This window comes from Neovison vison, chromosome 4 (assembly GCF_020171115.1).
Source record: "Neovison vison isolate M4711 chromosome 4, ASM_NN_V1, whole genome shotgun sequence".
In the NCBI taxonomy this organism is placed as follows: domain Eukaryota; kingdom Metazoa; phylum Chordata; class Mammalia; order Carnivora; family Mustelidae; genus Neogale; species Neogale vison.
In genome coordinates this window covers 171,041,564-171,063,302 of record NC_058094.1, presented here as the reverse complement: position 1 = coordinate 171,063,302, position 21,739 = coordinate 171,041,564, and the positions used below count along the sequence as shown (strand labels likewise).

The 21,739-nt window shown below is 36.6% G+C and overlaps 1 protein-coding gene across 4 annotated transcripts in view; it reads left to right on the top strand.

Annotated features, from left to right (window-relative positions):
• Positions 1-21,739, top strand: part of DGKB (diacylglycerol kinase beta) — a 693,878-nt gene that overhangs the window by 648,126 nt on the left and 24,013 nt on the right. For all 4 annotated transcript variants that reach the window (XM_044246133.1, XM_044246130.1, XM_044246131.1 and 1 more), the window contains 2 exons: positions 10,111-10,231; positions 11,507-11,567. In XM_044246133.1, coding sequence (XP_044102068.1) covers positions 10,111-10,231; positions 11,507-11,567 — 182 coding nt within the window. The remainder of the gene's footprint in view (positions 1-10,110; positions 10,232-11,506; positions 11,568-21,739) is intronic.

The window sequence follows — 21,739 nt, the reverse complement described above, 5'->3', positions numbered from 1 at the left end:
ACAATAGTTTGGCTTAAAATCTAGTTTATCTGATATAAGGATTGCCACTCCAGCTTTCTCGACATATATGATTTTAATATTTTTCTTTTCTTTTTTGTTTTGACACTTTTGTTGGTGTTATTTTTGAGATTATAATAAGAATGTGGTAAATAGGGGCGCCTGCGTGGCTCAGTGGCTTAAGCCTTTGCCTTTGGCTCAGGTCATGATCTCAGGGTCCTGGGATCAAGCCCCACATCGGGCTCTGTGCTCAGGAGGGAGCCTGCTTCACCCTCTCTCTCTGCCTGCCTCTCTGCCTCCTTGTGATCTCTCTCTCTCTGTCAAATAAAAAAATTAAAAAAAAATGTGGTAAATAGCAAATGTCTTTTTTGGTAATATCACTATTGAGGGTTTTAAGATACCATTACTTTGTCACCACCACTACTTTTATTTTGGAAATCATAAAGGAATGGCATAGCAAAATAATTATATTAACTTAATAGCCTAATAAAGAACTTTATTACCACAGGCTGCCAGTGATCGAGTTCTAGTTGAGCTTTGTTCTTCTTACCATTTCAATCCCACTGAATTTTGGTTCTACTATGTCTTGCACCTAGAACACCTGAGCATCTTCTCTTCATTCCTGTTCCTTATGGAAATCAGAGCAGTGTCTGTTTTATTTCTGTCCATAGGTCCACAATGAGCCTAATCCTGTCCCAAGAAGCCTGCAGAATGCTGACCCAATTTCTCTATGCCCCTTCAGTTCAATGATGTAAATGCTCTTTGCTTCACCCTGTGGAAATTTGGGTTCAGAAGGCTAACATAAATGTTGTAGGTAATGAGATTTCTGTCTTGTGCCAACCTGCCCCAAATTGTGGAAGACTAACATGTTAGCTTTCAAGAAAGGTGAAATCTCAGGTGTTTCACCTCTTGACAATGATGTACATTTCCCTAATAAAATCTTCTCTTCTCACTCATGTTCTCCCTAGACCCCTGCTTTCTAATTCTTTCTTACTATTCTCATTTCCTGGCTTCCAAATCTCTTCTTTTTTATTGATAATCCATGCAGAACAGATTCTTTTTACTTACAACTCAAATTAGCATTCTTTATGAATCTGCTTAGTCCTAAATGCTAGTTTCAATTATTTCTTGAGGAAAAAGGAAAGAACTGAATAGATGTAGAGTTGGGCTGTGAAACGCTACTAATAATTCAGTTCTTTGACCCTATCCCTGTACGCTTTGAGCCCAAAGATAAATTTATCGTAAGTTCGAAATGAGTTCATAGACTCCTTCTCCTTGGGCACCTTGGTTTGTTTCAAACCTGGGGACATTGATTAGGTGGCCTGCATCGGAGACAAGTTGTGTTTCCTTTCATAGCATTTGCTAAGTAATACATACCTTTCCACTGGTTCAAGGCATACCTGTGAACTTGTTGAACAGAAACCACCGATAACCTTCTTTGAAATGTGTATCTCAGCTATCTAACTACTATTTGAGAAACAAGACCTTTCTAATAATATTTTTTTCAATGAACTTGATACTCAGTTTGCATTTTTACCTGACTGAAATTTTAAAAAAAATTAATGGGAAGATTCTGCACAAGAGCTTTAAACTATGTGGCAAAAGTGGCGATCAGTCTAAACACATTAAAATTCTATTTTCCTTTACAAGTGTTTGCTGCAGATGACCCCCACTGATCTTAAATATATTTCTGTATCTGTAACTGAATAGAGGTTTTCCGTACAGCATGTTCTAATGGCACTCTGGCCTTTAGCCAACAAGGCACTGAATAAGGCTATTTTTAAAATACAGAAACTGGGAACAGCTGCAGCAATCAAATTTGATAAAAACAGAGAGGAACTTTGCTTTTTTTTTTTACGGTTTGTCCAAGTTTAGACTTCTTTCATAGAACTGCTTTTGTTCTGCTGTATGAAGGGCTACAAGACCAATACAGTGAAGCCCTTTTAAACAAATAACTTTTAAAAGAATACAACTAAATAGAATAATTTTTCTTTGTACCAAGAGTATCAATGCAAAAGTGTTTTAAACTATTTTTAAAAGAATATATCTCTTATAAGAAGAGGTAGGAAAAGAATGAATTATATTTACAAAGTTTGGACTGTAAAAGAGGTTTTTGGCTTTCCCTACCCACAAAACAACTCCTTGAAAGGGGAGATACAGTCCTTAGTTTTCCAATGTTGAAAATCTGCAAGTTTGCATTTGAACTTCTCCTATGTACTCAAGTGTTGTTAGGGACAAAGGTACTCTGAATGTTCCATTTCTGCTTTTCACGTAACTATTAGTCATGAATGTTGCTGTATTTTCTAAAAGTTGGATTAGTATCAGTACAGTTCTTTACAAAGATAAAATGACATGCTTCTTAAAATGTAAAGGAAAACTTTCTCACAGAGACCTTTTGTACGTATCTGAATCCCTTAACGTGTCCATATACAAGGGCTTATTCTTTATTTATTTTTTAAAATTCAAGCTCTTTGGAAACTTGTCAGTACATGATTAATAAGCATCATGAGGTGAATAGATACTGAAAATCTCCTATACAGTAGTTGATTGCAAATTTTCTCTTCTAAGTGATTCCATGTGTTGAAAGGATTTCTTTGCTAACTTTGTAATTGACATGACAAAGGATATTGCATTTCTTACAAGTATTTACAAATGAGATTCATTTTAAAGTCCCATCCAAATAAAACTACTTAGGTCAACGTTAATTCAATCCAAGACATAATATCATTCTTTTCCTGTAGCCATAAAGTTATAAAATGAGATTATCTTATAAGGCAGAAGAAAATAAAAATAGAAAAATCTAGGTATACACTAAGCTGTACTAACTTGTCAACAGGTAGCCTCTTAGATATGATGGTCCATTTGTCTGTAGTCTATTATAAGCTTGAAAAAATGAAAGAACAAATTAAGCAGAATCTTCTGTGACTTGAATCATCCTTTACTAGAGGCCCTGATGAGTCATGAGTGGCTCTTCTTTAGATGGTGAGGCAATAATCCTATTAAGTGTGTTGTTAGAACTTGAGACCATGAGAGTTCTTGTCCCAGTTTTGCTCTCATGTCCTGTTGTCAGCTGAGAGGGAGTCCTCAGTCCTGCATAATAGCAAAATTCCTTGAACACACACACTGTTTTAACCAGCACCTGTGGCATTCCTGTTGTGCAAAGCCCTGAAGCCAGAAGGTTTTCAAGGATTCTCTGGCAGCACATCAGATTGAAGGAGATAATCCTATATTTTACCAATACCAAAAAGTTCCAAATGAAGGTTACTGGGATTTAATTTTATTTAGTCATGTGTAACCTCTTTTCTGAAGACATACTGCCAGGAGTCTAAGATGTCTTTCTGAGCAGTAGGGTTTTATGCAAATGATTGGAAAAAGCACAGTAACCCCAGTATACTGGAATCTTTCAATCACTTAAGAGTACGATATTTATATGTAACCGGGATAAACTAGATGTAAAAACCAGCTCTGTTATATGGTAAATAACTGTGCTTCATTACTGTATTTCGTCCTTATTTTAATTTTCACTTAGGTTTTAAGTGAGGGCAAATGCATTACCACATTCTTAAAATTTTATTGTTTTTCACAAGTGTTTCTCATATTTCATTGAAACTAAAATAAAGGACAGAGAAACATGCTATTAGATTTTATAATATATGTCAAGAAAATAACATTTTCATAGTGTTTCTGGAAACTGAATGTGAAGACTACATAGTCCTATATAAAATCATGTTGGCACTGCCTTCTAATAAGTTGAGTTTGAATTGGGGTGGTTTCTTTTCAGTTGCTGCTGTTGAATTCTTGGAAGAACGGCAGTTGGTCATCTCCCTGGTGACTTCACCCTTTTAGCACGCATCAGTGTTGGGGTGCAGGACACCCTCCAGAAGCTATTCAGAATTTGCTGACATCGGCTATCATTCATGAGCACTTGCTTTGTTTAGTGATGGTGCTGTTATGAGGAGACACGTGAAGTAGCTCGGTTTATGGAAGAGGGCAGAGGAGGCATGGTGCTGTGAAAACACCCCCCTCACACACACACTAATGGCCCATTCACACAGAAAACAAGCCACAGCCTTCAGTCCCTCCACAAAGCTTCACAAGAACAAACTAACTCAAGAACCCAGGAGCCGCAGCAGTGTTCAGAATCATTGCTAGCCTGTGCTCCCACCCTCTCTGCTTACATTTACTCATAATATACATTGTCAGCTGCAGCAGTACATTGCTATGAGAAGTCTTTAAGCTGACTCTCTGTGGGCCTTGTGAATGAACTGCTTACAATTTCTTGGGTTGTGTGCCCCCCCCACCCCGGGGTGAAAATCTCTTTTCAAGTATGCCATATAACAAAGCGATTTGCCCTCCCTGAATCACTTTGGTCCCAATAAGGGAGTTTGTTGACAATATGCCACACTGTGATTTCTGGTCTTTACTTTTTTTGGATCCATTTAGGCAAGTTCAGAATTTTAGAATGAAAATACATAAAGTTATAGTCAGCTCTGGCTGGTTGTTTTCAAAAACCAGATGGCTTTAAAAGAGATGATCAAATCCATTCTTTAAAAGTCATTTTTAAAAGCAGGCATGTGATTCTACTATATATATATATATATATATATATTTCTGTATGTGTACCTTAACCCCTTATTTTTCAGAGTTTTTAAAGGGAATGGGGTATTTCATACTGCTAGATTTTCCAAAAACTCTAGTTAATCCATTTATGTACCAGACTGTAATTTTCTAAGTTTTTTTTTTTTTTCATTTTAACCACTTTGGATGGAAACTATTCCAAAACGCATTTTGCATTTTATAGACTTCTTACAAGATTCTTCAGAGTATAATTCACACATGACCTGGAATAGTCATTGTGAGTTTTTTATACTGTATTTTAATTCAGTGACAACATCTGAAATGATATACTGGTAGGATTATTGATACTATTCATGTTGTTGTTATTGTTTTCCTTTTCCATCTCTGGTAACATTTAATGGTCCTTGCTACTGTCCGCATGTACAGTAACATGGAATTTGGAGTCAAGTATACCTAGATCAAATACCAGATTTGTGAAGGCTTGGACAAGTAACATAGTCTTCTCATCAATAAAATGAAGAGAATAATATCAGTTTCTAAGGATTATTGGGAGTCTTCAATGAAAAAAAAAAATCCTGTACATTCCTGAGCAGAGAGCCTGCTTATAGTAGGTATAGGGTGTATGCGTTAACTCTCCCCATTACCCTGATAGACCTATAATTGCATGGTATATAACCTTAGGTGCTGAAAATCTTCTTGAATGCTTAGATACTTGGTGCTGTGAAACAACTGTTGCTTTAGTTCTCTTTAATTACCCCCATTTTCTTATTTGCATTTTCTAATTTATGGAGGTCAGGGAGAACAGCCAGTTGTGCATGTGAGGAACCATCTGAATAATCAGTGGGACAATAGATGGACATGTTGAGGAAAAATCCTCAAGCGTTCACTTGGATGGATGAATTTCATATATATCTTGGCTTTTTAAAAGTTTATTCTGGAATCTTCAGGCATGTCTCAGATAGATGCTACCTAAAGGAAGCATCACTAGAAGGCATAAAAAGTACCCACACTCAGAAGGTACAACTCCATAGATATTTTGGGCTCACCCTGGCCAAATAAGGACTTAATCGATGCTGATATGATTAGCAGTTTATGGTGATTACAGAATGTCCATGCTGAGTCAGTGAGTGTACCCAGGACCTGGCCTCCAACCACGTTGCAGCATGTGGCTGGACACCATGCACGAAGGAGTATGCCCTGCCCTGCCCCTTCTTCTCTTCCCTTCAGTACACATTATATTCTACGAAATGCTGAAATGCTACAACCCACATTAAGTCTGTGTTTGTAAGGCGTCCTCTTCTGTTCCCTCACATATGGCAGTCTGAAACAATTACATAATGAGACATATTATCAGGGCATAACTGTCAAAAATGAAGAGCCTGAGCTGTGAATAAATATTACCCACTTATTAGCTGTGCTGCTCCTGTGTTCTCCAATCTATACCTTAACCCTGGGTTTTAGATTTTATATTCATACCCCCTGATTGCCTGCATAACAAAATGATGCAGCACTAACAGTGTTCAGAAAACAATTTATAAAGTCAAAGGCAAATTAAACTTTAAAGTAGCATTTCTTATCCTATTTGTGATATAGTCTGGTGAAATCTACTGACTCTGTTCAGAGCATGTTTTCAAAATTCATAAAAATAAAATATATAGGATAATGAAGGACATCAATTATATTGAAATACTGTCAAAGAGTCCCTGGCCCTGTGTGAAGAATGTTGCCCTAATCTGATTCCATTTCTGATTATTTCATTAAGTTTCTTCCCTCTGAAGGACTTCTTCTGGACTTTCTATTTTAAATACGAAAACATCAAATTTGGCAGATTCTCTTGCTTCTGTTACCCCCATAGAGCCATTTAGAAAGACATGTTAACTCTTTCAAATATGTACTCTTCTTCCCCTGAACAAAAGCAGTCCCTTCCTCAGGATCGATATACCCTTCGGATTACCAGGATGTCAGGGGGTGTCAAAACTCAGTGGATGACTCTCACAGGTGGAGCTAATTGTCACCTGGATCTCTGCGTCTCATCCTAATTTTTGCATTCCTGTATAGTACTCCCCCCACCACACACACGTTCAAAAAGTCCAAACTGGATATAATGACTGCACATAATGTTGAACATTAAGGTGCTCATTTCTTTTATAACAAAGTAGTTGGGGACTTCAGTACTTTGTGATTAACAACAAATTGTTGATGAGGAACTTCACAGTACACAAAGGTGTTGCGATCCTATGGTTGAGAACAACTGTTTTACTCAGGGATACATACCCTGATGAAGGAAGGACATTATGCCATTCAGGTCACTGTGACACCATTTCATCTTCATCTTGACACTACTAACGTGAAAATTTCAACGGTCTAATTAATTCCTTCTCTTAAGCAGAGGTTGGTACTATTCTCTAAAGGTCCAGATAGTGTTTATCTTGGGCTCTGTGGGCTATATGGTCTTCATTGCAACCACTCCACCATAGTGGTATGAAAACAGACACAGACAAAAATCTAAATTTTGTTGGAAGAAATATGTAGGAAGAGTGTGGCTGTGCTCCCATCGAAACTAAATTATGAACACTAAAATTTAAATTTCGTATATTCTTCAGATGTCGCAGTCTATTATTCTTTTAAAATTATTTCCATTTTGTAAATGTGTAAAAGCCATTCTTAACCAGCAACCCATACAAAAACAAAGCAGCTGGCCAGACTTGTTCCGTGGGCTGTAGTTTGCTACTTCAATGCTTACGTATGAAATCTGTAGCCAGGTAGCAAACCAATTAAGCAGGTTCATCAGATTGGTTATGACATCTCAATGGGACCTGCATGTACAATAATTATAGCTAGAATATGAAATGAGGAAGTCTTTGATGTTTTTAGATGATACTACATATAGAAACAAAATGTGAAATTATATAGATGGAAACTACCTTTGTCTGAAATCAATCAAGATCCATCTCTCAAAGGCAATAAGTAAGAAGCATTAGTTTTACACAGACAGTGCAGACTATTATATTTAAAAATGTGGAAGTGTTATGGAAGCAAATCTGTACAGCACAAATTTAGGGTTTCTTTCTCTTTCTCTTTTTTTTTCTGAACACCTAATTTAAGGAAATGGTATTAATTTATCTTTACTGCAGTTAGCAAATATTCCACTCTTTCTGTGTAGTTCTTTGTATTAAGAACATGAAAATTTGAAAGCCTGTCTTCTAAATCTGTAAGAAATATCTTCATTACTGATTACTAATGGTAGAGACTGATTTTCAGGGCATTTTTTTGCAGGGAGAAAAACAAAGACAAATTAAAAGAAAGAAAAAAATCAGAAGGAGGGTGGTAGACAGCAGCAATATGGTGTGGGTATAGACAATCCCTGTGATTCATGGAAAAGTTAGGGCTCACAGATTAACTGTCATGAGAAAGTGTTTTATTTCTTGTAGAATTGTTCCCATCAACCAGATCATTACAAGATTAGCACAAAATTTCCCCTAGTTAGGAATCCAGCAGTTACAAAATATGTAATACTTCATATGAACTTCAATGTTGTTGTTGTTATTGTTGTTTTATAAATATCACCAGACACACATCTGGGGTTTTAGTGCTTGCCACAGTGTAGTTTTCTGGTTGACATATATCTAAGAAATGCGTATATTAACACCCAGGCTATAGAGCCAAGTACATTTTAGTGCGGGCTACAGCTGAAAGAATATGTTTCCATTCCTTGTCCATCTGTTCTTGGCAACATAAATTTAAACTAGAAACACAGAATAAGTTTCATGAGAAATAAGTCTAAATAGGGTTTAGAACAGCAAGGTGAATGCTCTAAGTTATTATGACTTGTTAATATTTGATTTTGTAGCTAGAATGTTGTGTTGAGTTGGAGAAATCTCACCCTGCAGCTATAGCTTCAAGTTTAAAAAATATAATAATAGTTGGGTTGTTTTTTGTTTGTTTGTTTGTTTGTCTATCAGTTCATTTAAAAAAAATACTGTGGCTTGGTCACACTTTCTGTTTTAAGGGCTTATATTTGCCAATGATCATGAGCCCAATGAACTTTGAGATTAGAGTGCTTATTTGCTATACACTTGAACTACACTAAAAATGCATCATCTATGTTTGTGAGCTCCATGCTGAAATGGATTCATTAGTGGGGAATGAGGGTTTTCCAAATGGAGTCCACAAAACACACATGTGCTTTTTTTTCTGCAAGTCCGTCTTCAGCTATGACCAGCTATTATATTAATATCTTGTAAAATCATTGTGTATCACCCACTCTGTGCTAAAATTTCCCTTTTTCTGCTACTAAAATAATACTAAGCTGTTTATCTGCATTTGAAAATACATGGGAATACATGAGAGTACTAAAATATGATTAGGTCATATGTGTGCATCTGGAATTTTGCCTCCCTCTCAAGGGTCCGGCTATCTGAGCTAAATTGGTAAGCTGTGTCAGGGCTGTGTGTCAGAGCTGGGCTCTGTGGGATTCCTCTGATTCGAGGGCAACCTCTGCTTCTCGCTGAGCAAAAGTCTTCAGGTTGGGAAGGGACCTTGAAGCTCACACAATCCAGCCTCTTTCCCTATATAAGAAGTGTTTATATAATTTTGAAGTCTCTTTTTCTTATATGGTTGATTTATCAAATATAACATAGTGGTTATGTGTCAAAGTTGTTGGGTTCAGATTTTGGCTCTGTGACTTCCTAGGTATGTTATGAATAAATTAGCTTCTCCAGTGTTCAGTTTCTCTGTCTGTAAAAGAGAATAATCATATTTACCTTCAGTTGGTTTTAAAGGGAAGCAAATGAGATGATAAAGTGATTAGTCCAGTGATAGGAACTACTTAGTAAAACATTCATTAAGCAAAAGCTATTACTATTAGTGTCTTTCTACTGTCCTCTGTTAGAAAAAATAATTGCGCTGGGCTAATTTTCTAGGTGGCTCCCAAATAGTATTTTAGTAGTATATTTCTTATCATCACAAAACTATCTCATGAAACTAATACTGTTTCTTGAACTTCTACACAAAGTTACCTATGACTATGGACGAGTCACTTGATGACTTAAGTGTTCTTAAGACTCAGTGTTCTTATCTCTAAAATGAGAAACTTTAATTCCATGAGCTCTAGGGTCTTTTGTTCGAGTAATTTAACAAAATCATGTTTGACAGCATATCCTCATACTTTATTTATAGCGTTGAAATGTGTATTTGCTGCCAAATGCATAAACGTTCCATATATACATGTGGAATAACATTAAGTTTGTTGATGTTAAAAACTACTGGTATATTTTTTGGCATTATTTGGCTCCGAATTCATTCTTCCCATTTTGTTTTAGATCAAGCTGACAGCCGATCTTTTCCCACAGCACCTCGAGGTTTAGTTAAACCGAGAGCTTTAGACGTAGGCCATCTTTTTCATTACTTTCAGAATCCAAGGCAAGCTTTCTTTGTCAAGTAGCTTTCATTTTTCATCTTTGTAATATCTAATGGCATTAAATTGTACACATATGGATCTCTACTGTAACCTACAAGGCTTCTGCTTTCTTTCAGATCTGAGTGATCAGCTGCTGGAGGTGGTTGGCTTAGAAGGAGCCATGGAGATGGGACAAATCTACACCGGACTGAAGAGTGCTGGGCGGCGGCTGGCACAGTGCTCCTCTGTGGTCATCAGGTAGTTTTTTCTCTATAACTGAGAAAGGGGGTTGACATGGGATAAGTGCAACCTAATGAAAAGTATCCAAGACTCTGATAATAACGTCTGTCTTATTTGTGTCTCAAATTACCAGTAATTAATACTGACATATTTCCACATAAAGGGAATTGGCAGGTTTTACAAAGTTTTGGTTAGCTATTACTTACCAGGTTTGAAATTTGATGTTCTCTTAGTCCGACCATGGATACAAATCTAACATATAAACTTCATCCCCTGTAAAATGGTTCCCACACAGTTCAGTTTGCTGAAGCATAGAAGGATCTACCAGGTACATTGCCCAATGGAAACACTGTTGAGGCACCATTAACTTAAATTCTTTCATAGACTAAAGTGCACCGTTGTTTCTATAAAATTAAATAATCCATTTATTGTGAAGAAAGATTGTATATGTATATTCAATTTAAACCTTTTTAAGAAACATTTTTCCAAGAATAAATGAAACAAGATGGGATCGGGAGGGAGACAAACCCTAAAAGACTCTTAATCTCACAAAACAAACTGAGAGTTGCTGGGGGGGGGCGGGGTGCGGGTGCGGTGGGTAGGGAGAGGGTAGTGCGGTTATGGACATTGGGGAGGGTATGTGCTATGGTGAGTGCTGTGAAGTGTGTAAACCTGGCGATTCACAGACCTGTACCCCTGGGGCTAATAATACATTATATGTTTATAAAAAAATAAAAAATTATTTAAAAAAAAATTAAACATTTTTCCAGAATTTTACCTTTAGGGGAAAAAAGTCTGCCTTGACCCAACAGTGAAACCATTGGGTTTATAGCACAGATATAATTGTTGTTACTTGTGTGAAAATGTTGATACTGGACAATCTGAGACATCAAACACCTTTCCTTCAGGTTTGCAATGCTTTCATGAAAACGAGGAGGCTCTTTTGGCTATAGAAATTCCAATTATATCATTATATCATTAAACATAAGCCCCCCAAAATAAATAAAAATAATTTAAAAATTATAAAAACATAAACCCTGTATTTTTCTTTTGGCATTCGTAATGTTTTTTTAATCATCGCATTTACCTGCAAGCTCTTAATATTCCTGTGATCAAGGTACCCTTCAGGGTACTCATTCATAGTCAAGAATTGAAGTCCCTTTCAGAAGAGATCAATTTAGAGCCAGCTTTTACCATATTTGCATTCTCAGGTCTCATCATCTTATATCTTACATATAGTCTGTTGTGTAAAGTTTTTCAGTGTTGTACTTAAAATGAAATATTTTCCCCCAGGACTAGCAAGTCTCTGCCAATGCAGATTGATGGGGAACCGTGGATGCAGACCCCGTGCACAGTGAGTACAGAGTAGTTGAAAGGCTATGTCACTTCATTTTTGCTTTCCAAATATCGTGTACTTCTATCGCTAACTAATCACATACTCCTGTAACTAAATAACCACAATAACTAAGCTTTTGATCTATCACCAAGTACCTTTTCATTTTTATTATTGATGTGACAGAGCTATTGTTTTCAGGTTTGGGGCATTATATGCCCTTGGCAATGATTTAACCTTTGAATGTTTGTATTAGTCTAAGTGCAGCTTTTAGATATCATAGATCAATTATAAACTCTGGAACTAATCAAAATTTTAAAAATGCTTTAAATCTTTCTTGTACTTGTTTCAGATCTCCTTAAGAGAAAATTTTTTATGGGCCTTCAGACATGAGTCTCCCTGAATCATTATCCATCTGTTCTTTTACCTCCATTTGGGGATTTGAGGGCATCCTCTTTGTAGAAAACTCCCCCATCCTTGTTTTCTCCAGAATAAGATATTATTTAAGTCAGACATTTAGACGCCCCCCACAAAATTCCAATTTCCATTTGTAGAGTGAATCATTTGATTTACATATTAAAAGTTCACCTTGGCTGCTTTGTGGAGAATGGATTTTACTGAGTAGCCCCTGGGACAGAGTCTCACAGAGGAGTCTGGGCTTGAGTACAGATAGTGACAGAGAAGAGGATAAATTTGAGCTACTTTCTGGAATGGGACAAGAAGAATTTGCTATTGAGTTCCCTCAGGGCTGAGAGAAGGAAATGAATCCAGGTTAGCTCTTACATGTGAATGATGACGCATTTACTGCGTAGTTAAGATTGGGAGGGTAACCAGTTAGGGAATGAACAGGGGGTCTTAATCTTAGACTGGTATGAGCATTGTGCTAAGTGCTGGTGTTATACGTAAGTTTGTTTTGTTTTAAGTTGAGATATAGTTGACATTCAAGGTTGTATTGGTGTATTAAATAGTCACATATACATTAAATAATGGATCTCATCATTTTTCAGATGGAGAAAACAGAGGCTTTGGAAGGTTCCATAACTTACTCAAGGTCAGATATGTAGCAGAAATGGAACTCAAACCCAGGACTCTTTAAGGCCCCTTCTCTTGACCACTAATTTAAATAGATTTAGCTCCAGATTCCAACCAGTGCAGTGTAGCATGAAAAAGGGAACTTTTAATTTTACCTTTCCAGTGGTTTTACTCTAAAGTTATTGGCTTCCTCTTTGTGTACAGCAGACAGATACCACCTTTTGTTTATTCCTAGCATATTCTTTTCAGTATATTCTAGTATATTGTTTTAGCTCTTTGAACCCCAAGTTTGCAAATCTGTTAATTCTCTAATAATCATGTAAAACAGACTTGTTTTAAAGATCTGTTGATTGGCTACTTCCTGTGCTTTCTGCTATCTTTGTGGTTGGTTCCAAATAGCTTTAAAAGGATTCCTGTTCTCTCTTTTCCAGCGTGTAGATACTCACAACTTGTCTGTTATTCTTCATGCTCCCAGGGACACTTCTGAGTTCATGTTTATACTCACACCGGTGTTGAAAGTGTTGTTACTGTTGCTACAAGTGGTGGTGGCAATGGTGGTGGTGGTGGTGGTGGTGGTGGTGGTGGTGGTGTGTTAAGGCACTGGTGATGCGTGCTGGTGCTGGTGGTTGGGATGAACTGGTGGAGTTGCTGTCGATGGTTGTGGTGATGCTGGTGATGGTGTTGTTGTTGGTGGTGGTGTTGGTGGTGGTGGTGGTGTGTTAAGGCACTGGTGATGCGTGCTGGTGCTGGTGGTTGGGATGAACTGGTGGAGTTGCTGTCGATGGTCGTGGTGATGCTGGTGATGGTGTTGGTGGTGGTGGTGACGCTGGTGATGGTGGTGTTGGTGGTGGTGATGCTGGTGATGGTGGTGTTGGTGGTGGGAGGGGATAGTGGTCGTGACACGGGATGATGGTGGGGGCGCGTGGCAGTATTGTCTTTAAAGAAAGGTGAGTTTTCATCAGCTTGGTTGACAAGAGGAAAAATAAAAAACACCTTCCACAAAGACTCTGTATTTTTGTGGATTCTTCTCAGGACGAAAGGAAGTTTCTTCCTTTGTCCATGTTTTAAATCCAGAAGGATTTAGTGGTAATAATAATATCGAACATGTAGTAAGCTTTTAGTTTGTGCCGTATACAGTTTGAGACACTTGACCTGTATTGACACATTTAGTTTTCACAAAAATCTTATGATTAGTTTCACTTTATGGATAATGCAACTGAAGCAGACAAAGGCCAAATAGTTTGCCTGATTCCACACAGATGAAAAGTGGCGGCGTAGAAATTAAAATGCAAGTAGTCTGGCTCCACAGTCTTACTCCCCACCGTGGATCTCAACCTGTGAAGGCCTGGGGCCTCTGCTGGAGTGTGACTTCTGATAAATCACTTACTGTCTTTTCCAGCTTTAAAAAGTCTATGTCTATGAAAATCTACTGTTTTAGAATGATTTTCAGTTTATTTTACACAAGCACTTCTAAAGATACTTTTGTTAACTTATCTTTCAGTTAGTAACAAGATACTTAATTTGCCTGTTAAATATCATGATCTATGCAATTGTTAAATTAATAATAATATATATAACTTATGTTTAATTTTCTTTCCTTCAGTTCTCTTATTCTTTTACAACATTTATTCCAGTCTGTGGTGGGCCAAGAGCTGTACTAGACTATGGCTCATTATTGTCATTTCACATTCTGGCAAACTCTGCTTTTCCTAGAACCACATGGAGTTCTGAACTTTAAATTTCACTTTAAATGAAGAGAGTGTTTAGTCTTCATAGCATTGCAATGGTTTAGCCAAAGCGTATGTTTGTTTCAATTGAATTAACAAGATGTTTTTTCATATAGAATATCACAATCTATAGCTGAATTTAAATATCCATTAGCTGATATCTAATTTATGAAGGAATTGCTTTAGATATGATGTTAGAGCATAGCAGAAGTTCTGTTTTTCTTTAAGTAGAATATATGAAATTGAAAGGCACTTGATAAATGGTCTTGATTCTTATATCAAATGTATTTTTTTTAAATCAAAGTAATATAAGTTCTGGAGATCAATAGTGGTGATGGTTGCACAGCAAAGTAAATGTGCTTAATGCTATTAAGCTGTATGCTTTAAGAATGGTGAAAATGTTAAATTTTCTGTTATGTATATTTTACCACAATAAAAAGTAAATAAAAAAAAGAACTAAGATAATATTTACCTAGAAATTTCAGCAATCCAGAGTTGAAATATCAGGAAAAGCAAAACCAAGAGCTTAAAACTTTGAATATATCCTTAATCAATGGAAATATGTCACATACTCCTGTGTTCACAGTTTCATAATCGACATTGAATTAACAGAGAATGGACTTTGGCCATATAACTATTGGCCATGTTAACAAACATATCAGTCTAAAGAGACAATTCCAGAAGACTTTATATTAAAATAGTTCAATAGATTTTCCAGGCTGGACTCCAGAGCCTAATTATTGTCCCCTTTTTGTCTTCTTGCTCCACAGTGCTTCTTCCTAAGCATGTCAAACATACTGATTCTTTTATCAATATGTCTCTATCATGGGGAAGAAAAAAAAACGCAGCTTGGGGAGGAGGGAAGAGATATGAGAAGTCATAAACTAGGTCGGATTTCATTTTGTATCCATTCATTACAAGTGATGGGTGCCCAGTAAAGTTCTGTGATATTAGGAGATGCCTTACTAAGCCACCTATATACCTAAAATGGACCCATCACCTGCCTTGCACCCTCATCCCCCCAAACATATGCTGACTTCTTATATTCCAAAATACTTGCTCCTCCCTTTACCATCCTGAGTTAGTGAAACAGTTATGACCCAGTGTTTCCTAAACTAGGAATCTGAGAGCCATCCTAAACTTCTCTCCATACCCTCAAATTCAAATACCGTGTCCCCCTACCAATACGACATTTTTCTGGAATCTTTTCCTTTCTTCAATCCCCATGACCTCTGTCCTTGATTTGGCCCATTTCATTTCTCTCACACTCCTGGCAATAATCACATCAATATTTCCCCATCTCCATTTTTTTTCCCCATTTAAATCCTTTTTTTACCTTTCTACCAGAATGATCATGATAAAATACTAAGCTCACTATGATACTGTTCTACTTAAAATAGCTTAATTTCTTTCTGACAAAATATAATTTGACTCAAGCTTTCTATTTCACCAATGTCACCCCCTACTTCTTTTACTCTCCTCACACACTTCCCTTATGTCCAAATAAGCTTTTCTTCTTCTTTAGTTGATTTATACAACTTAGCTTGAGACTCGTTTCATGTTGCCCCTCCTCTATAAAGCTCTTCCAGAACATTGCCACTTCCTCCACCCCATCGACCCCAGCTAGTCTAAAAGCCCAGCCTTAGTGCTTCATAGCCTTATGTAAGCACTTATGATATTACACTGAAATTATCAACATTATCTGCTAGCTTCTTGATAGATATAAGCTTATTGGGGTCATGCACCATGATTTTGATCATCTTTCTGTCCCCGGAGCATAGCACGGTGCCTTACACATAATTATACTGCCAATGCCAAATGCATTTTGAGTTTGTGAATTTCTTAAATACTTCTTGAGGTAGTATAACAATTTTAAAAAATGCTTTCTACTAAACCTTCTTTCACTGAACATAATGTAGGTTGGCTAGCAATTCATTCACATATTTTCCATATATAAATACATGTAAAAGTTATTTTGAGTTATCTTTATTCATTTCATTCTCAAAGCAAAGAATTTTAATGTATCAAAGAAGGAATACATTCTTAACCTTCGAAACTTTAATCTTCCTGATTCTTGGTATGGTACAGTTAACATTTCTTTGGGCCATTTCTCTCTGCATTATCAAATTTACACATTATATAGACTGCATTCTGTTACTACTTTGAAATATTAATAGACATATATTTGTTATTACTTGTGATACTTTTATGAAAGTAATGCCTAAGAGGTTGTAGTGGAATATTGCTCTAGGTGTTTCATCCATGATTAAGATGAAGGAAATTCTTGAAACTTTCTTCTGTGTGGTACAGAATGGGGAGGAAGTCATGAACAGATCATAAGCTAGATGGTGAAATGACCACAGATAATATATAAAGATTCCTCAAAAAGGTAGACGGAGTCAAGGCAACTTCTAGAAAGTGTTTACATGTGTTTTTGTCTCTCTTTGCTTTTTTAATTCACTTCTCAGCACCCTGAACCCACTTGCCCAATCTGTTTCCAAAGTGGAATATGTTGAACATACAACTCAGCCCTGACCTGGGACTCAGCCAATTCCTGCCAAGCATGGTTGCCTAGCTGCCCTAGGCTCGATCCGTGCTTTTTCTGGGGCAGACACTTGGTCATCTAGTGCCCTAAGAGCAATTGTCTCCTCTTGTTCCATTTCTACTGTGTAGGCCATTCGATGAGATGCTGTTTTCTGACTTGGATGCCAGTTTTTTCCCCTGGCAGTAATATCTACTTGACTCAGACGCTGGCTACTTGCCTAGCCTTTGCTTTCACCCTTGCTTAAGAAGACTGGATCTTTTTCCTATTGCTCTAAATGCTGCAGTTATCTGGAGTTTATCTTAATTTTGACTTGTTTTTACAAAGAGAATATATCCAGCAGAACTTTAAAATGCAAAATCTTTAGAAAGAGGAAGTGTTCTGTTGTCCATTAAAGTTTTATTGATGTGTTTGTTGTTTTAATTATTAAAAATAATAATAATTTAAAAGTATTATTTATTTATTTATTTATTTATTTATTTATTTATTTTAAAGATTTTATTTATTTATTTGACAGACAGAGATCACAAGTAGGCAGAGAGGCAGGTAGAGAGAGAGAGGAAGGGAAGCAGGCTCTCCACTGAGCTGAGAGCCCGATGCGGGGCTCAATCCCAGGACCCTGGGATCATGACCTGAGCCAAAGGCAGAGGCTTTACCCCACTGAGCCACCCAGGTGCCCCTAAAAGTATTATTTAATCTGAAATCATTAGTTAAATACAAATTAATCTCAGACCAAAGTTTTAGTTAATAAAACTTTTTCACTAGATGAAGGCTGATAGAATCTTCAAGACATTTGAAGGTCCCAGTTACGTGTGGAGGAAACCATGGTAATGATGCCTAACATTTCTTGAGTGCTTACCACGAACCAGGTTTTGTTCTGTTAGGTTTATGTTTATGTTTATTAATTATTTAGTCTTCATAAAAGTCCTAAGAAGTCAGTAAGGTTATTACAATCCCCATATTATATATTAAAAACAAACACAGATGATCCAGATAAATTAAGCAAGTTTTCCAAGGCCACACAGTAAGAGGTAGAGCAGGCCACTAGACTCTAATGCCTTTTTTCTTGATTATGATGTTTTGCTGCCTCACTCAGTAACTCTTTCGGTCCTTAATGTAGCTCTAATATTAGTAATCAATTACAACTCTGTCATTTATAACAGAATTCAGATTGTTTTCAGCTTATTTACATTTTTCTCTTTAACATCTTATTTTTTGCTTCCTGGTATGGTTAAGGCCATCCATCACATTGCTGCCAGAATTACTACTGAACAACAATGATCATTTTACTCTTGGATGTCAAAGTTCAATGACTCCTTTTTCACACAGAATAAAGTTTAAAATCCTTGCAATGGCATTAAATAATTTTCCCGAGGTTGCCATGCTTCATAGGGACCACTTTCCAGGAGCTTTCTACTCATACCTATTAATTTGGTGCCTAAAATCTCCACTTCCTGTTTTGTGTTTCAGTAATAAACTCATTCTTCGAGCGTACAAACAAATCTGTGGTTTCTTCCAGCAATTCGGTAGGACTGTGGTTGGCATTTCTTTCATTTGAACCTATGTTTATTATTTTGATATATTGATTTTTCCCTTTTATTCAGATTACCTGAAGTAATTATACTGTCCTATTGGGATATATGTATTTTTATAATTTACTACAAAATCTTTCTGAAAGGCAATGAGATATAAATACATATAAACTAAAAATAAAATAAAATTCCTTCTTTCAAAGCCAAGTTTAGCAGCAATTTCCTCATGAAGCCTTTTTAACTCCCCATCTGTCTGAAATATTTGCCTTATCCTTTGTACTTCTGTGGCTGTCTGTTGATAACTTCTTAATGCCATCGCAATGCACAGTCTTGTATTTCGGCTATACATATACGTATCCAGCTCTTCTGACTTAATTGTAAGCATTTTAAGATTCATCCTTAATTCCCCTTCATATCTCGCATAGTGTCTTTTACATAATGTGGTTTCTGATGAGATACCCTCAGTCATTTGAATCATTGCTTCACAATATGTAATGCATCATTTTCTCAGGCTGCATTCAATTTTTTCCTTTGTCTTTAGTTTTCAGTAGTTTGATTTTGATGAGTGTGGGCATGGATTTCTTTGGGCTCATTCTGTTTTAGTTCCTCTGAGCTTCACGAATCTTTAGGTTTATGACTTTGCCAAAGTTTTCAGCCATTACTTTCTTCAGATATTAATTTAAGCCCCACACTCTCTCCTTTCCTTCTAAAATTCTGATGATCATTTTAGATACTTTATGTATTATCTTGTAGATCTCTGAGTCTGATATATTTTTTCTTTCTTCTTTGTTCTTTCTGTTTGTACCAGATCAAGTTTATTCATCTATATTCAAGTTCACTTTTCCTCTTTCATCTCTGTTCTGTTCTTGAGCCCATCCAATTAATTTTTGTTTTACTTAAGTCATTGTATTTTTCAGTTGTTAAATTTCTAACTGGTTCCTTTTTTTGATACCCTCTATTTCTCAGCCGGTAGTTTCTATCTTTCCTTTCATTTCAGGAGTACCTGTCATTACTTTTTGGAGCACAGTTTAGTAGCTGCTGTAAGGTCCTGTGTGGCAACTCTTAACACTTGGATCATCCCAGGGTTTGCATCACTGGCTGTCTTTTCCCTTGTGAGTTTTTGAGATTTTCCCAGGTCATCATATGTTGAAAAATTCTGAGTTGAATGCTGAACATTTTAAATATTATGTTACAAAACTCCGGGTTTTGTTTAATTCTTAGGGGGAATGTTGGTTTGTCATTGTTGTTGCTATTTTAGTAGGTCATTGATCCACTTAGGTTCAGGTCACAAATCCTGAGCTGCTTCCTGTGAGTTTCTAATGTCAGTTCAACTTTCAAAGTCTTTACAATGTTATTCAGATTCATTCTACATGTACAAAATTCATAGGCTGGTGTGGAACCTGAGTGGCGGTCCATCCCCCATTTTGGTTCTTTAAGCTGGCAGTATGCTTCTTAAGGACAGATCTATGCATACACAGCTCAAGGGTAAGCTCGGGAGATTGTATGCAAATTTAAGGAATAGCTTTTTTGTGTTCTCCCTCTCCTCCAAGATCTCTGGCTAGGAAATGTGAGAGGGAAGAAAAAAAAAGAAAACTCATCAATAGTTCAGTGGCACTTTATGCCAGGGTTTCCTTCTCCAGCCTACCTGCTATCATTTGCTTTCAGGATCCTCAGATACTTGCTCTAGTCTATGTGGGATTTGTAGTTGCCATTAGTGGGAGATACAGGATGGAGTTTGCTTGCTCCTTGACCAGAACTGAACTGTCACCAACTCTCCTTAGGTGTTATTGTGTATGGCTATTTTGAGATCTGGCTGAATTGTCCCCACCAAGTTGGCATATTATTAGTCAGAAGTACTTATCTGCCAGCTTGGAGACTTCTGCCAGCAAAATCCCCATTTCTTACCCCCACCCCCGAAAAAAGCTAAATAAGTCTAAGAAATACACTAAACTTTGAATTTAAGTTTTATTTGTTGAGAAAACATCATAAATTATTTTTCCATTCTCATGTCCTGCATTCAAGTAGTTAAGACAGCATTTACCTTGTTTGATTGAAAATAATGGATCAAAAAGGCACAGTTTTTCTACTCAGCTATAAGGGTAGAGTTTTCAGTGTTTCTCTAAGCTAGTACATGAGATACGTTTTTTAGATTACTTTGTAGGAGAACATATATTAAGACTGTTGCAGATGAGCTATATGGCTGTATGGGGGGCTTATATATGGAGGTGTGGTAAGGTCACCGAGCAGAGTTCTAAGACCGGTTCTGTTCCTAACTTGTTTTTCTACTCCCAAACTGGTCATCAGTTGATTAACCCTGTTTGCCTAAGGAAAATAAGTTCAGAGGGGAGGAAATACAATGTGTCTGAAGCTTTCTGTAATGCATAGTGTTGAGTCAAGGAGCCCAAGTGTCAAACAGGCAGCGAGCCAGTGAGACTCCCTGCACTTTGACTTTCTCTAGCAGCTGTAACCACAGCAAACAGCGTAGGACATTTGTGTTGAGAAGCAAAACAAACCCTTTTAAGAAAAGATTGTTTTAATGGCCCTCTCAGCCCACTTGTAAAGTTGAACACCATGACCATATTTTCTTCTTGGGAATACCATTTAAATGAGCATTTCACATTATATTATATTAGAAGATACAATAGTACTGAATGGAATGCTTTTCTCCATAGTTTATGTGCCTAAACATCTCTTGATTGCTAGAGAAACAACAAATATGGGTAAAGGCAAATTGTGCATGGAATGTTTCTTGACAAGGAGCTACTAAAACTTAACAATAAACCATATATAAGGATACCTACGAAGAAAATGGGGCAAATTTAGGAAGTAGGAAAATAGCTAACATGTGCTTATCATTATAGTAGGTGGATCCCTTTATACCTACTGCCTAAATTAACTGATCATACACCTGGGAACTAAAAACAGGTCAGAAGTTAAATAACCTTACCATTCTTTTATTATAGACTCACAACCATTTTATTAAAACTTCTGTATATTAGCTTTTTATCTGAAACCTATTGTAAGTTTAGTATTTTAAGTTATTTTGAACAAGCTAACATCTACAACTGAAATAGTCAACTTTTCTAGCACTGAGGCAGAAATTTAGTGTAGTCTAGGGTTAAGAATACTTTTCACTTCCTAAAAGCAGTGTTTTATGGGATTTCCATGAGGAGGGAGGGAAAAAACTGCTTAGGAAGATAACCATGTGAAATAACTATATTCCAATGGATAGAAAACAAGAATAAAGGCCAGAGTCCAGAGTTTCATATTTGTTATATCAGTGACCTCTGGACTTCAGAGAATTACTTAATCTTCTTGAAACTATTTCCTTATTTAAAACTAGCTACCTACAAATCACAA